General features: G+C 40.2%; 1 protein-coding gene across 1 annotated transcript in view; it reads left to right on the top strand.

Annotated features, from left to right (window-relative positions):
* Positions 1–18,072, top strand: part of PACS2 (phosphofurin acidic cluster sorting protein 2) — a 550,048-nt gene that overhangs the window by 499,222 nt on the left and 32,754 nt on the right. The window contains exons 19-20 of the mRNA XM_030213995.1: positions 7,690–7,732; positions 15,356–15,398. Coding sequence (XP_030069855.1) covers positions 7,690–7,732; positions 15,356–15,398 — 86 coding nt within the window. The remainder of the gene's footprint in view (positions 1–7,689; positions 7,733–15,355; positions 15,399–18,072) is intronic.

The raw sequence follows: 18,072 nt of genomic DNA, 5'->3' as shown, positions 1-18,072 counted from the left end.
GCAACTGTTAAAACAAATTGTGTTAATGTGAAAGGGAAAAAAAAGATCAGCCTCTGTGTGTACCTTTCTAATAATTTGTATGTATGTTTATTAATGACCCTGATCCTTGTGGTATTTCTTTTGCTAATTGGAATGACACCTAATCTGCTTCCAGCCTTTCCTCTGCAGATTCTCAGTAATTCAGCAAATCTAATAAACCTGCTATCCCATGATCCTCTCTCCTTATTTGTTTGCCATGGCGAGAGACTTGAAGCACGGCATGTCTGCAAATTTATATTTCCACCTGTGTGAAAGCTTTTAGCTCCTTTTCTTTTCTAAACAGTCGCTAATTTTACCTTGCAAAAGCAGTAATAAATGTGATAGGGAAGAACTGAGTTTATTTTTGTGATAAGTCCAATAATAACCAAGAATTTTACATGTATAGTACAGTTTGTAGACTGGTATACACTTCATTTTTTCTTTATTTACCAGGATTTGACTTCAAAGCTCCTTGAAATTTTATGAATGGTGGTAAATTCTCCAATGAACTGAGTTGCAGGAAAATGGGCAACCCCTCTGCTTCCTGGTGCTCATAGAACTTACAGACTACCAGTGTGCTCAGGTGTTGCCACTTGTGGTTTTCCACCTGCTCTGATGTCAAGCCAATGCTATTGACAGCAATATGAATTTGACATCAGTAGTCTGTTTGGAAACATTTTCAGTGGTCTAAGAGTGGATCTTCCTTTCCTATATATGATGGGTTGGTTGCTGATAGTATTTGCTTTCTTATCATTTCTGAATCCAGCTCTTGCAACCAACTAGCTCTTTTTGAGAAGTCAAGGTCCCCAAAGACTGTTCAGTTTCTCTGGCAGTAGAGACTTTGTTTACAGCATCTATTTCTCCTACCCTTCCCTTAGTGCATAAATGTGTGGTAGTACCTTTTTTAATATGTAGTAAGCATGTAGGTATTTGTTGAAATGTTAATTGCCTTAGATGTAAGTTGTGTGTTTCTAATTATAGTTTTGGGACAGATATTAACTACTGTATATTAGTTCACCAAACTCCCCAGGAATCCTTGAGGTGCTTATTTATAGCCTGTATAGCAGCAACTTCCACAACCTTTGTTTTTCTGTATATCTTGCTTTTTCTTTAAAACCACTGCCACTAAAATTGAGATCAACAACAAAGACTGTTCCTAAGAAAATGTGCACAAGAGATGTAGACTGATTGCTAAAATGGGGGGGGGGGGGGGGGGGGGGGGGAGGGGGTTGTTTTTATGTGGCTGCCAGTTAGGCTGAAACAATCATGGTGGTATCTTCATTTGCGTCCAGTTATGATTATTAGGTATACTCTGGGCTTCAGCCATGTAGAATTTTTGACCTTCTCTATAAAATCAATGTTGATGCCTCCAATCACATTTTTCAGGGGTGATTTTGTTGGAGTCCTCGGCCCTTTTAGATCTTGCCCATGTCTATAAGCTTCTCTTTCTGAGGGCTTTTCCTGTTTTCTCTGAATTGAGATGGCATACATGGTGCAAGCTTTTTGGTATTGCTGTACTTATTGACCTTCTGATGTTGTAGTTTTCCCCGTTGATTTCTATGGGGTTGAGGGCGGCAAAAAAAAAAAAAGTTTCAGGATATGCAAATAAGATGAGGGTAAAATTGCAGAGAGGCATTGTTGGCTGCTTCCTCTTGTATTCTACTGAAAGTGCAGTCTGAGCATGCTCAATGGTGGTTTTTCTATCCTTTCCTTGAAGATATGGTATCTCCTAACTGCTAGCCAGGAAGATGCTAGGCTGCATAGACAGAGGCATAACCAGTGGAAGAAAAGAGGTGTTAATGCTGTTGAACAAGTCATTGGTGAGGTCCCATTTGGAGTTTTGTGTTCAATTTTGGAGGCCCTCACTAAGGACATCAAAAAATGAGATGGTTCAGAGGAAGGTGATAAAAATGATATGGGGCTTGTGCCAAAAGACGTATAAAAAGAAACTTGATCTGAATATGTATACTTTTTTGTGGGGGGGGGGGGGGGGCGCTATAATAGACATTTAAATACTTAAAAGACATTTATATGCAAACTAATCTTTTTCAGAGATGGAAAAGTGGTAGAGCTAGAAGTCATGAGTTGAGGTTTCAGGGTGGTAGGCTTGGGAGAAACATCTGGAAATCCTTTTTCACAGAAAGGGGGGGTGGATGCCTGGAATGCCCTCCTGGGAGAGGTTGTGAAGACAAACAAAAATGGTGATAAAATTCAAGAATGCACAAGATACACAAAGGATCCCCTATTTCGAAAAAGGATGGAATCAAATTAAACAAAACTTAAATGACCCAACAGCTGGAGTGAGCTTTGATGTTGGCTCTGGAGAGTGGAAAGTAAGACTAATGCTGGGCAGACTTCTGCGGTCTGTGTGAAGGCTGGAGTGGGCTGTATTGATAGCAACACAGTAGTTGGGAAGTAAGACTGGCAGACTTCAATGCAGGGGCGTAGCTACGGGTGGGCCCAGGCCCACCCACTTTTCCTTCAGGCCCGCGCCAGCCCCAGCTCCCATTGCCGGCCACTGCTGCTTTTCCTGTTGAGCAGCAGGGCCGGCGCTACAAAAGAAGACGAGCTCAGCTGACTGAGCTGAGCGCCAACGCTAACAAGAAAAATGTTTAAAAAAAAAAAAGCGCGGCACCGCAGGCAGCCTCGAAGCATTGGCTGCTGGCTCTGCAGGCTCCTCCCATCTCTTACGTCACTGCCCCTGTTTCGCTCCAGTGACCTGGAGCATTCCCCGCTGACAAAAATGCAATTGCTTTATCACCTATACACACACAACCTCCCCAAAAGAGCGAGGACAGTCCTTAGACCCTGCTGCTGTGGTGTTGGGGTGTGTCTTAGGTAGAGCATTTGCCGACACACTCTGATAACAGTGGGGGTGTCTCAGTTGGAGGTCTCGGGAGCAGTATGTGTTACATAAAAACATAGAAAACTGAAGGCAGATAAGACCGTATGGCCTATCCAGTCTGCCCATCCATGCCATCTACTCTTCCTCTCACTCCCTTAGACATCCTATGCACTTGTCAGAAGCTTTCTTAAATTCAGATACAGTTTTCATCTTCACCACCTCCACTAGGAGGCTATTCCATAAATTCTCCACCCTTTCTGTGAAGAAGTATTTCCTCAGTTACTTCTGAGTCTGTCCCCTTTCATCTTCATCCTATGCCTCCTCATTCCAGAGATTCCTTTCAATTGAAAAAGACTCACTCCTGTGCATTTATGCAACATAGGTATTTAATCGTCTTTATCATGTCTTCTCTCTCCTGCCTTTCTTCCAAAGCATACATATTGAGATTTTAAGTCTGTCACTATATGCTTTAGAAGAGAACAGCAATGGATCTATAAACTTCAAGCCTTGACTCCCCCTCCCCCCCAATAGGGTGAAATAATATTTAATAGAAAGCTTTTCTTTGATGTTATTCTTTAAGAACTGATTGGGTTCTCCTCGTTAGACAATCAAAAAGCATGCTATAGCCATTCTGAAATTTGATTGGCTATTAGTTTGATGGCGTGTTTGTTAAATATTGGTGCCATTTTGAATAGTGCTGTGATGCTATTAACAGATTCGAACTAAAACTAGGTGTCCTTTAATCTCTGGTAGTTAAATCAAAGGTGACAAACTACTATAACCAGGATATAATAAACCTAATAGTTTTATCATTTCTTTTGTAATTTTTTTGAGAGCACCCTCAGATATTCCCACTATAGAAAGCAGAACAAATTTCTGTTGCTTAGTGGTATAGCACTTCTTTCATCGGGTTACTCATTTTTTCATGGTGAATCACCGAATAAGTGCTAGCAGACTGGTATAATTCTTCAAATGATGTAATAACAATGTCCTACCAGCCTTATGTGCAATTCAAAGAAGTGTAACCTGCCCCAATGTTCATCAATATCAGTGATATCTTAAGGTGATTAATGTTAAAATATTTAATGAACACTTATCTGAGTCATGCTGTATCCGTGTTACTTTTATGCTGTGTCCAATATCTCCTTGTGTCTGAAAATAAATCTCCAACTTTTTGCCTTCCCCTGAACACGCCCGACGCCTCGGGTTTCAGTATTCTTTCTTCAGGGACTAGGGTTAAGGCGGCTGCCTGCTCATAACGTTATCAAGACACCAGCTGCAGAGACCTGCAGTGATACTGTTAAGACATAGATGCTGAAATGGACTGTCTTTTGTAAAAGTTATGTTCCTTAGAGTCAGCAGCAGATGAATCCAGAGATATGTGGGTTGTGTCTGTTTATCAGCAGGTGGAGATAGAGTGCTGAACTGAATTGTCTCTTAGGATGGAATGCTCCTTGGTCAGTCAGTATTCTCTCTCCAGCAGGCGGATGGGTGGTCTCTCACAAGTTCCTGGTCTCATCTTTTTGCAGCTCCTGTTCTGGGTCTCTCAGTTTAGTAAAGCTATGTGGTGTGTGGCTGAGCGGTGCCACCTTTAGGGGGTACACCTAGTCACCGCAGGTCCCTCCCCCACCCTGCTGCCCTCTTCAGCCCTTCTCCATTCTCCTTCCTCATAAAAACAAAAGGAAAAAAAAAGCAGCCTAGTGTATGGACATTCTATGTCAACTCACACTGCCCACTGGAGAGGTATCTGTGTTCCTTCAATGAACTTGAGAATAGCAGGCAAATCTTCAGGCACCCTGGGTGAGTGAGTTTGGTTTCTTTACTTTCTGGACAGCTTCCTTCGATTGCGGTTTTGTTTTTCTTTTCAAGTGCAGGTTGCACAGGTGTTTGTTCCACTGCTTCCACGGTGATCCAGCCAGCTGTGCAGAGTCTCTTCAGCATTCAGGGAGGCCTTTCTTCTTCTTTTCTTGTCCTCACTCCCCTGCCCCCCCTCCAGCCATCCATAGCCACTCATTGATTCTCTCCTCTCCCCTGCCCCCCCTCCAGCCATCCACACCCACCCACCCATTGATTCTCTCCTCTCCTCTCTGTTCCTGGGCAGATTTTCTAACAGGAGCTGCTCATCCAATCAGAGAGCTCTATTTGAATGCAGATTAACATACAAACACTCTAATGGGAATTTTTAGTCAAAAACACTAGCTAAACCCTTCATTTTTGGATCAAAGTTCACATTTTTCATTAGAGCCATGCCCTTACATTAAGGCTGTAAACATTTCCAACAATTTTTACCCATAAATATGCAAATGAGAACCTCCCAAAAACGGACTAATTTGCATATGGCTTGAGCAAATTTGAGAACATAACATACCAATCCCACTTCCTAGCACCTAAATTCTGCAATTAGGTTTAATGCAAATACTTTTAAAACTTATTTTTAGCACTTTTAAAATTTCAGGGGTCAGTGCAAGTCTCTTTGGTGTGAACTGCTCATGTGCAGGAATTCATGATCCTAGTTAAATATCTCCCTGGCAACCCCCCTGCTCTGCTCTCCCAGCAGTAAGATAATCAAATTACAACTGGTTATACACAGGCTAGAGACGGCTTTCACTGAAGCTGCTGCTATTTAAATCCGCCCAGAGCAGCAAGACTGACAGGAGAACTACTACTAATACTATTTAGCATTTCTATAGAAACAGCTGATCCATCCTGCTGTGGCTGGGGAGGCATAGCCTCCCCAAGCCTCTTATACCAGGCGCCTATGGTGGTAAGCACTGTTTCTGTACTAAAATTAGCAAGGAATCCTAACTGTTGAGGGTGTAATGCATTAATAGACTCAATAAAAGGATAGTTGGTCATGAACGACCGTCTCCAAAACTTTAGAAAGAAAAGGTAGATTGGAAACTGGACAATAGATGTTAGCCTGCATTGGGTCAAGGTTAGATTTTTTTTTTTAAGTAGGGTTAATGAGGGCTGATTTCAAAGGAACTGGTAAGTGGCCTGATGTTAAACAATTGATAAGAATGTAATGAAGACAAGGGAGCAACCCTACTGATGGTAGTTTCAACCAACTGGAAGGAATCAGATCTAGAGAACAAAAGGTACTATGCAAGTGGGTCACTTCAGAAAGTACTTACTGCACAGTTTAAGTGTTTGAGAGAGCAACCTGCTAAATTGACAACTGTAAAATCAGTACCAGCAGAAGCTGTCCCTCCTTATAATGGGAAACTGGACATTGTAGATTCACAACTTAAGAAACTGGAGAAAAATTGGGATATTTTAGTTAAAGATAAGCATCTCCAAAAGAATCTGAAGGGATTAGAAATGGAAACCTTTGATTTAAAGATTTTCCAAAAGTGCCACATATGTCTATGAGAGAAATGTTAAATGAATATATGTTGGAGATTTTGAAAATGTGCTCCCTATGCTTTGTCTGTCATGGTTTATGCATATTGGGAGTAATTCTCTACTGGTTGCCTAAAATTAGGTGCTGAGATGCTGAGCAGTAAGCATGAATTCTGTATTGGCAATTATGCATGTAATTGATGTTACAGAATACTAGTTTAAGTCCAAACTATGCACCTAACTTTAGGTATGAGCACTAATGCCAGCTGAAAGGATGGTGTAAATGCTTACACCTGTTAGATTCATAACTGATGGTATTCTGTAATCCACGCATATAAGTGCTAGGCATGCCACGGACCTACCCATTCCCCTCCCAGTCCACCCCCCCCCCCCCCCCCTTGCAATTGTGCGTTTTTGATTTTGTGTGCATAGTTTCCAGAATACCTACTAAGGGCAGTTACATGTGTAACTGCAGATTAATGCCTATTGGTTGTTAATACCAATTAGCTATTTAAGCAATTAAGTTACATTAGTAACTGGCACTAATCTATAACTTGCACAGATTTGCGCAGTAAGTATAAAATTGGGCATGCAAGATTATAGAATTAGTGTTTCCATTTGCTAAAAGTGAGACTTGGGAGTATGGAGTAAACATGAGACTTCTGAAATTTCTTCAGATACTTTGGATGTCTGTACTAATTCTGTGACTATTAGAAAAGAATGTTCTTTGGCTAACATTGTACAGTTCGCCTATGAGACTAATCATTATCTTGATTTCAATTTGTTTTTTTTACATAATATCCATTTAAGGGTTTTTCCTGATGTAACAAGGCCTATTCAGAAAAGAAAGAAGTTTCTGATTTACAGCAAAGAGCAATATTTTTTGATGTTTCCATTCTAATATATTGTGAAATACATTTTTATGATCCATCATAATCAGCTTTTTTCTTAAGTGATACATGCCTATTGTTTCCTTCGGATAGGAGCCCTAGCACTTCAGGGAGTGTCAGGCTCTGAAACATCTTCCAATAAGTAGGTGTAACCAACGCACTAGTCTTCTTTTCCTTATGGAAATTTTTTCTTATAGCTATTAGGGTTTCTCTGCTCCACTATTGTGGACTTTTTATGCAGGAAATGAGATTTTGTTTTTTGTATGTAATGGCATAGATTTCTTTAATTTTCTTTTTTATATATGTTTCCTGTACTTCTTCTCAAGTGCTATACTAGTTAAATATTCTAAATTCTTATAAATACAAAATTTTAAAAAAATTTCTAAAAAAGATAAGTCTTTGCAGCCTTACTGTGATTGTGCATTTGACTGACAAGAAAATATTTTAGAAGTAGTAAGAATCTTGATGCTTGCAAATTTTGGTTCATTGCTGCATGCTCGAGTGCAATAAGAATAAAATATATGCATAGATTAAAATGTTTTAATGTGCATTCTTATGTGAGGTGTTAACTGTATTTTTCATTACTATCTTCAGCCCTGATGAAGACTGCTCCCAGAAGTTTATTCCATTTGTTGGGGTGAGTATTTTTTTCTGATGTGGAAGTCAAAGTACAGAGTATCTATTTGGAATGTGACTTCTGCAAATCATATTGTATTAATAATGAAATAGTGTCAGATAAGGTACAATATTAAACCTTTAAATGGCAGCATCAAAATTGTAGAAGATGAATTCTGCATCATGAATGGCTCGGGTGTTCTGAAACAGATCATGCCTATTTCCTCTAGCAATCCTCATTTTAATTAAAGAAAGCAAAATAAAATGAAAAAAAAAAAATATATATATACACACACACACACACACACACACACACACAGTGCAATCCACTTAAGTGCAAGGGTCTGGGACCAAAGAAATACATGCAGTAACCGGAGCATGCACTTAACCGTTGTGACCCAAAGAAGCTTGACATCTGATAAACATATGTACAGTACTGTTTATTATACGTACAGTATACAGTCTCCGTTAACTGATGTTAGGCTTACTTGAAGTAATCAGTCATAATCCTCTGTACACTCTTGTGTCTGTGAGTTCCATAGACTATGTCTGCCAGATGGCAAAAACTGTCATAGCACTGACATCCAGTGGCCTCCAGATAGGCCCGCACGGTGTTCAGACTCTCCAGCGCTCTGGCAAAAGTGACAGGAGGTGGTTGTTGAATTTTGTCAGCATGTGCCTGGCTGCTCATTTCATCATCTGTTTCATCATCAGCCATTGCCTGCGTGTAGGCGCATGTCTCGACATCAGTGCTGTCATCAGCTGTTTGTAGATCGTAATCAACAGCTACGTAGTGATGAAACTCTTTTTCAGTAACACTGGCTGGGATATTATTAGCCTGTTCATCTGATGCGTTTGCAACAGCTGCATCTGTTTCGTCCCTCTCCACATCCTTAACAAAGCTTGCCCGCTTGTAGCAGTTCACAATGGTTGCCTGTGTAACATGTTTCCAGGCTTCTTTCTGCATATGTAGGGAATCCAACAGTGATAGATTACGAGCCAGTTCAACAGCACGTTTATCCTTGCCAGTCTAGTCATCCATAATGCTCATCAGACGATGTAGCACAAGAGCCCGATAATGTTGTTTGAAATTGGCTAGTATGAGAGGTAGTGTTTGGTGGCAGGAAGACCACCTTGACGTTAGATAGCCTGACATCATCACTGTGTGCAGCACAGTTATCACAAAGCAACAAACTCGGACACTTTTGTGCCTGTATTCTAGTGTCTAACTTATTTAGCCACTGCTTCCAAATTTCCCCAGTCATCCATGAATTTGCATTAGCCTCATATGACACAGGAAGTCGCTTAACATTCTTGAAGCAATGGGGCTGTTTGCTCTTTCCAATGACAAGGGGTTCCAACTTCTCACTCCCATCCATATTGCAGCAAAGGAGGATCGTCAGTCAGTCCTTCAACATTTTGCCTCCTGTAGTTCGGCTTGTTTGAATGCAAGTGTTCCATCAGGAATCGCTCGTCAGTAGAGACCATTTGCATCAGCATGAAAAATGTCACGAGGTGCAAACTCGTTCAAGATGGTAGGAAGAACTGAAACAACCCAATTTTCAGCACCAAAGTCATCAGCGACTTGTTTTTCACCATGGTATTTCTTGAATTTTATGTTGTTCCTCTCCTTCCATCTTTCCAACCATCCAGCAGTGGCTTTGAATTCAGTTAGTCCAAGACTTTCCGCTAGCTGATTAGCTTTCTCCATAAGCAGTGTACTACTGACAGGAAACTGTCTGCTCCTGACTTGAGAAAACCACTGAAGAAGAGCATCTTCTACATCCTCAGCTTTTCCTGCCCGTTTTCGTTTCCGGTGTGGATTTGTATTGTTTTGCCAGTCTTCCAGAAGCTGGTCTTTCTGCTTCCAGATACGTGAAATTTGACTGGGATTGACACCATATTCTTTAGCAATAGATGCTTGACTTTGTTTGTTTTCTAATTTTTTAAGAACTTCTATTCGTTCATCCAGTGTTAAAGTCTTACAGTTGCACGACAACTCCAGTGTACACTCTAACAACATTCTTTTGCTTATTCTGCCTGTGGCAGTTAAAGGGGTGGTAAATTTGAAATCTCGTTGGTTGTCACGTGCCAATCGGCTTCCATATTCCGTGCACGTGCTTATGCGGAGTCTTTCCTGCAGAGGAGTGGTCTTAAACCATGCATATAAGCGAATCTTGCACTTACCAGTGGTGCGCTAAACTGACGTTTGTCCCCATAGAAATTGATGGCGCCAAAAACGGGACCGAAGTACGGCATGCAGTTAACAGAGCATACGCTTATCCGACATGTACTTAAATGGAGTGCACTATATATATATGACCATCTATTGGTCATTTTCTTAATCATTCTTAATACCTCTAGTAGGGTATTAGCCATCAGGCAGTACCCAGAAACTTAAAGTATAATGGCAGATAAGAGTCCATCTAATTCATTGCTGGTACAATCCCATAGACTCCAGTTGAGTTTTGACTTCCATATCATTCATTTTTATTTAAGATGTAAGGGAATCTCAGTCAAATCAGTCTAATTTAAAATGTGAAGGCTCTGGCTGCCCAAGGCAGAATTAAATCAGCGGTCAGGATGATGATGGTGGTGATGATGATGAGTCAATGTCATCCTTAGGAAAGGAATGGAACATTGTCAATATAACAGACAGCTCACAATACATGGTGGTAGGGATAGGAAGGCAGGAGTGTAATGATGGTTTAAGGGGTGTTAGCAGTATTATACTGCAAAACAATCCTGTGACCCCTCCTACTGAGCACTATTAGCATATAAAAAAGAAAAAACATTAAATTTTAACTGCCAGACCCTCGACCATTCTTCTAACTTTCGGAGATGCCTTCTCATTGTTTCTACTCCCTCCAGGGTGTCCACTCTATTGGCTATCTTTGTGTCATCCGCAAAAAGGCAAACCTTTCCTTACAACCCTTCAGCAATATCTCTCACAAATATATTAAACAGAATAGGCCACAGCAACGACCCCTGAGGAACTCCACTGCTCACCTTCCTTTCCTCCGAGTGGATTCCATTTACCACCACCCTCTGCCACCTGTCGATCAACCAGTTTCTTATCCAGTTCTCCACTTTCGGTCCTAAGTTCAGCCCTTTCAGCTTATTCACGTGTCTTCTGTGGGGGACCGTATCAAAGGCTTTGCTGAAATCCAAGTAGATTTCATCTAACGCACGTCCTTCATCCAGTTCTTTGGTCACCCAGGCAAAGAAGTCAATGAGATTCGTTTTGCAGGATTTTCCTTTGGTAAAGCCATGTTGTCTCGGGTCCTGTAACCTGTTGGCTTCTAGAAAGGTAACTATCCTTTCTTTCAGCAGTGACTCCATTATTTTTCCTACCACCAACTTGAGACTTACCGTCTGTAGTTTCCCACTTCTTCCCTGTCTCCACTTTTGTGAAGAGGGACCACATCCTCTCGTCTCCAATCTCGTGGAACCTCTCCTGTCTCTAAAGATTTCTTAAATCTTTAAGAAGTCCCACCAGGATCTCCCTGAGCTCCCTCAGTATCCTGGGATGTATCCGGCCCCATAGCTTTGTCCACCTGCAGATTCTCCAGCTGTTTATAAACTCTTTCTTCCTTAAACAATGCAGTATCCACTCCATTCCCAGATACTCCCTCGGCAGCCAAGCATTGTCCTTCTCCAGGATTTTCTTCCGTGAATACTGAAGAGAAGTAATTGTTTAGCACGTTTGCTTTATCCTCATCACTCTCCACATAACCATTCTCATTATCTTTCAGTCTTGTAATTCCATTCCTATCTTTTCTCCTTTCTTCAATATATCTGAAAAAGATCTTGTCACCTCCTCTTTGCATTTTTAGCCATTTTTTCTTCCACTCGCAGTTTTGCTAGCCATATTTCCCTCTTCGCTTCTTTGAGTTTAATCCAATAATCTTTTCCATGATCCCCTTGTTGCGTTCTTTTGTATTTCTTGAACAAAGCCTCTTTTGCTCTTATTTTTTCATCTACTTGTTTGGAGAACCATTTAGGCTGCCTGTTTCTCTTGGTTTTGTTTATTTTCCTCGCGTAAAGATCAGTTGCCATATTTATAGCAGCCTTTAGCTTTGACCACTGATTTTCCACTTCTCCTATGCCTTCCCACTCCAACAGCTCCTTCTTCAGGTATTCCCCCATTTTATCAAAATGGGACAACTTCCCTATGAGGAAGGCTAAAGTGGCTAGGGCGCTTCAGCTTGGAGAAGAGATGGCTGAGGGTAGATAAGAGGTATATAAAATACTGAGTGGCGTGGATCGGGTAGACTTGAAATGCATGCTTACTCTTTCCAAGAATACTAGGACTAGAGGGCACGTAATGAGGCTACTAAGTAGTAAACTTAAAACAAACCAGAAAAAATATTTCTTCACTCAATGTGTAATTAAACTCTGGAATTCGTTGCCAGAGGATGTGGTAAAAGCAATTATCGGGGTTTAAAAAAGGTTTGGATAATTTCCTATAAGAAAAAAGTCCATAAGTCATAATTAAAATGGACTTGATGAAAATCCACTGTTTATTTTTAGAATTAGCAGCATTAAATATGTTTTATTCTTTTGGTATCTTGTCAGGTACTTGTGACCTCGATTGGCCACTGTTGGAAACAGGATGCTGGACTTAATGGACCTTCGGTCTGTCTCAGTATGGCAGCACTTATGTTCTTATGAACACTATTCAGAATGATATTTTGCAATGATTTTGATGTCTTGTCGAGGATTATGTACTAACTAGCTGATAGTTTGGTATTTCCTGGGGCTTCTGTGGGGAGGTTTGTAGATGATATGATTTGGAAGAGTTTGTATGTGTGTGTGTGTTTCTGTACCTTTTCTGTTGATATTGTATTTGTATTTTATGTAATTAATTGTGAACCCCATTTATATTTTATTATGTATTGTGGTATAATAAATTTAATTAACTATAACTGATAAAATTCATCAGAAGAATCTCTAGACTCTCTTGAGCCTACCACCTCTTTCCTGAACACTTGTTCCTTCCCTCCACCAGTCCCAGCATAAACACTGTTCTCCTTCTATACTGGTCTAACTTTCACTATCCACCTTCCCGCATTTAGCCCTACCAGCCCCCCTCCCTTCCTACATTTCTCCCTACCGTCCTCCTCTGTCCCCCCTAGTCTATCTCTTTCACACTCTTGTCCTCTCATTATTTGTCCTCGATAGTTCTACATGTCTTGACAAAGTAATACATATGGGTGAGAGGGGTTATTTTCCTCTACTCTGGATACCTCCTCTTTTGCTAGTTTTTCAGCTCTAAGGTACTGGACTTAAATCAATCATTTTCAACCTCTTCTCCCTCTTTTCTTCAACCACCTTCACTCATCCTTTGTGCACTCCCTCTGCTGGGTCTTCTATTTCTGCTAAGACTCTCAGGTCCTGTTTTATCTTACTTGGGAATACTGCTTTAGCTAAACTTCTGTCCTTATCCCTCTAGCGTTCCAAGGTTGGGTGGTCCACCCCGGTTGCAGGCAGCAAGGGGATGCACGGGGCAGTTGCGTGGCTGTTGGCTCCGCTGGTTCCCTGCCCCCTCTGACGTTTCTTCCTGTTCTGGGGCAGGGGACCGGTGGAGCCAACAGCCACGCGACTGCTCCATGCAACCCCAAGTGGTGAGGATGATGTGCTGGGGTGGGGGGGGGGGGGGATGGTGATGTGCTACGGGGATGTAGCAGCAACCTGCCCCAGATGGCAGCTAACCTAGATACACCACTGCCTCATCCAGACTTGCTCTGTGGTCACGACCCATTCCCCCTCCTCATGGCTACAGTTTCCTTCCTATGCCCTTTCTGGCAGGCAGGAGCTGTGGTTAACTATAAAAATATATCCTTTCAAATCCATTGATAGTGGCATCTAATGGTTGTTTGTTTATTACAACTTGATGGATCACTTTTTTAAATAAATAAATCAAAGCAATATACAGATAGTATATAAAAGCTAAAAACAGTGGTTTCATTATAATCTTTCCCAAGCAATAGAATGTGTAGGTACAGATCCAATCAGACTGCCTCTCTCCTATGGCCTCCAGGTCTGACGGACACACTTGTGCATGCAGATGAATTAAAATAACATTTTTCCAAAAAGGTGGTAAATAAATTTAAATTCCATGAGCCATTTTCTGCATGCTTTCCATAGTTGTTTATGGTTTTCTATCTGGGTTGAGGTTGCAGTAGCCAATTAGATAAAACAGAACATACAGCCTGAGTAAAGGTGTGCTTTTGCAAAATGTGCTTTGCAGAGCATTTTGGCTTATGAGTGGGATATAGAAACATAGAAAAATGAAGACAGATAAAATCCATTTGGCCTAGCCAGTCTGTCCATCCTTGCCATCTACCTTAGAGATCTTATGTACTTGTCCCATGCTTTCTTGAATTCAGATACTGTTTTTGTCTCCACCAGGAGGCTGTTCCATGAATTCACCACCCTTTCTGTTAAGAATTTCCTCGGGTTACTTCTGAGTCAATCCGATTTCACCTTCATCTTATGTCCCCTCATTCCCAAGTTTTCTTTCAATTGGGGAAAAATTGTATGCAGGATAATCAAAATAAGTTATAAAGGCAATGGCAGCCCCTTTAAAACTGCTGGCAATCCACTGACACACAAACTAAATATTTGCAGACATTTGTAAAATTATTCATGGGCTTATATGGTGAAATTCATAGGTTATGGTAAATTGCCGGCTGTATTTCTTCAACCAGCCTGTGTTATAACAAGCTGATGTAAGAATGTTTTTAATTATATCTTGTAGGCTATCCGGTTTACACCAATTCGAGTTGTTCTTTTTATTTTTTAAATCTGATAATGCAAGCACATTCGCGTACCAGATGTCTTGAGGTGTTTACTGTGACATTAGTTGAAATGGTTTTATGTTTGTCTAGCCCTTTGCTTGTTAAATACTTGGAGCCCTGCTTACTAAGGTATGCTAGCATTTTAGGGTGTGCTAATGCTAGAGACACCCATATATTCCTGTGGGTGTCTTTAGTGTTAGCACGCGTTAATTTTTAGCACACACTAAAAATGTTAGCGCGCCTTCAGCGCAGCTTAGTAAACAGGGCCCTTGGTGAGAAAACTAGCTTTGTTTATCTGTTTTTCTGCAGCTGTCAACTAATATGTCTAGTAGCACTCTAGAAATTAGTAATTTATTGATTCCCTCCCCCCCTTTTTGGGGGGGATATAAACACCAACTGAGACACAGAGGACTAGATATACTAATGCATTAATGCACTGTTTGCGTTATTGCACTTCAATATGTATTTCTGCAATTTAATGTATATTATTAATAAATAGGTGTCATTGACATTAATAGAACAAGTGTTAAATAACAATAATGCGTGTTAATGCATTAACACAGATTAGTAAATCTAGACCTAAATTGTCCATCAGCGCAGTTATTTCTAGAACTAAAAGTTAATGGCTAGATGTTTGGCATGATTGAGTAACTTAGGGCTTCTTTTATCAAGCCGCACTAATGGCTCCTGGTACAGTAATTCCAACAAAGCCCATTCAGAGTGAATGGGCTCTCAGCAAACCCGCACAGGAGCTGCTAGCGCAACTTGATAAAAGGCCCTTATGATTTGAAACAAGCATCAAAAGCTGTCATTGCCTAATCAATCCTCTAATTTTCTTTCAGGTCGTAAAGGTTGGAATAATAGAACAGTCCTCGGCCACATCAGGTAACTTTTAGCTTTGTTTAGTTTTTGTTCGTTTTGTTTAAGTATATCATAAACTTAATTGTGAAGAAATGTGCTCTATAACTTTTGTTTTGTTAGAAATTATTCTCATAAGCACAAAATAGGATGAACCCCTTACTAAAGAGGATCCTAAGAGATGCACACACAGCATATGTAATTACAATTTTTTTCTTTACTATATTCAAAATGTTGCCTTATTTTGTGCAACTTGGGTTGCTTGCATAAATGCAAAAGTGCTTAAATAATGCATACATTAATGTGATTTAGGATAAAACAGGTTTATTTTTATTTCTATGTATTACTTTTAATGTGATTTAGTAATTGCTTAGATTAATCTTAGTTTTTCTTAGCAAAACTATGGAACAATTAATCTCTTAGAAAATTCAGATAATCAGTGTAGATCAGCTGAGAGATCTGGTCATGGTTTCCAGTAGCAAATGGGAGCCAGGTATGGTAGAATGCCTAGATGAACAACTGGAAACTTTGGCAAAAGATAGAAAAATTGCTATGGAGAAGAACTTTAGGGAGTCCTTTTACTAAGGTGCACTAAATGGTAAGAAATCCATTTTATTCTTATGGGCTTCTAGCATTTAGCGCATGCTAAATCCGTTAGCCCATCTTAGTAAAAGGACCCCTTAGTCTGAGTGATACAAGGATTTACTGTGGACATGTATGCTTAATCAGACAGTACTAATTTGAAACTTGCTCTTGCTGTACATGGAAAAAGCTAGAAGCCTTTTTTTACAATTGCATTCCCCTCTTAGCTGTGCTCTTCAGTGTGTTGGATGTGTTCCACAGTGCTCCTTTTATTTATATATCTTTATTTTTTTTTTACGAAATAACATTTACAAGATTAGAACATCTTGTTGCAAAATGGGAATATTGCCAGTTAAAAAAAAATTAATCACAGCATAACATGTCAGTGGTTTTCAAAACTGTACTGGGGGCCATGATCAGTCAGATTTCCAAGATATATTCCATGAATATGCATGAAATAAAATTGTATTCATTTTTTCTTTGGATACCATGCAATCCCTACTAGCTGTGCGTCCCACGGGAAAGGTTTGAGAACATTGTAATATGCTTGATTTACTAGGTTAGACCCAAATAGTCCACTAAACATGGGATGTCCAAATACCATAAACTATAGGGCCCTGTTTATTAAGCCTCACTGTAGATGCGCTAACATTTTAGCTCATGCTAAAAATTAGTGCGTGCTAACGATACAGACCCCCATTATATTCCTATGGGTGTCTTTAGTGCTAACCCGCGTGCTAAAAAGTTTGCACGCCTACAGCATGGATTAGTAAACAGGGCCCATAATATAGAAATAAGAATGAAGACTAGTGCTTTTTTTTTTTTTTTTAGGAAAAAAGGTACCAGTACTCATACAGAGTCAACCTTAAGGGCGGGGTCACTATTTGTGGCTCCACCCCCACTGTAGCCATACACATTTTACCAGCCATGGAGCATATAAAAAAGACGTCATTGAAAATAGTGCACCAGTCCCTAGGTCCAAAAAGAAAGAGTGACCATCCTATATAATAAAAAGTATCTCCAACATTCTGAAGCTGACTCTATGGCACTGTGGCAGTGTAGGGTTCATTTCATTGGCTCTCACTGTCCCCCCCCCCCCCCTCACGTCGAGGAAACGGAACGCTGCATAGTTGCCAAGCAAACAAACGTGACATCACAGGAACGAAGAACCAATCAGGACGGAACTTGGAGGAGGGAAGTAGAGTGGATTGAATCTCTAACAAACAATCATATACAGGGAGGTATGAACATCAGTGGAGGCAAGTGCACAGAACGGAAGGGAAGACAAACATTTAATCACTTTGTCACTCAAACACATACATACACACACACACACACAATCACTCTGTGTATCTCTCTCTTACACTGTCTGTAAAACACACTGTCACTCTCAGTCTCTCACATGGGCAACTGTATGTTGTATTCTCACAAGTAAGGAGCTCTTCTGATGTGATTGTTAAACTGATTGAAGGGCTGAACAAGGAAAACTTTTACCACATTGTAACACAGTTTACACAAAAAATATTGTATATAAAGAAATCTTACACATTTAAACAACAATTATATTCAGAATACAACCGTGGAAACATTAATGGCAGGAACTCATTGCATTGCTAGCGCCCGTTTCATTGCGTTAAGAAATGGGCCTTTTTTACTAGTAAACTAATAAAATATATATAGACAAAAAGCTGAAATCCCCCCAAACCAGACTCTGGCATGCAGGATAACACCAGAAAAACAAATAAAGATAGTAGATGTAAATTTCAAAAACTGACATATTCCATTCACTATATTAAAAATTAACAACTACAAATAAAACAAAAAATAACACAGCCACCACACTACTTTATCTTAAACTAAAAATAAAATTCTTTTTTCTATCTTTGTTGTCTGGTTGTGTACTTTTTTTCAGTTGTGTTGGTCCAAGTTTCTGGTTTCTACTTCCCTCGCCTTCTCTTAACACTGTTTCCAGTTTTTCTGTTTGTCGTTTTTCTTCTCCTTTTCCTTTCAACTTTATTCTATTTTCTTCCTTGGTTCTTTCTTGGTATCCAGTCTTCAATTTCCCTCTTTAGACTATGTCTACCTACAGCTTGCCCTTCTCTTTTCCCCACTTTCATCC

This window comes from Microcaecilia unicolor, chromosome 9 (assembly GCF_901765095.1).
Source record: "Microcaecilia unicolor chromosome 9, aMicUni1.1, whole genome shotgun sequence".
Lineage (NCBI taxonomy): Eukaryota > Metazoa > Chordata > Amphibia > Gymnophiona > Siphonopidae > Microcaecilia > Microcaecilia unicolor.
Note: the sequence above shows the minus strand (reverse complement) of the source record. Positions and strands in the feature narration are given on the sequence as shown.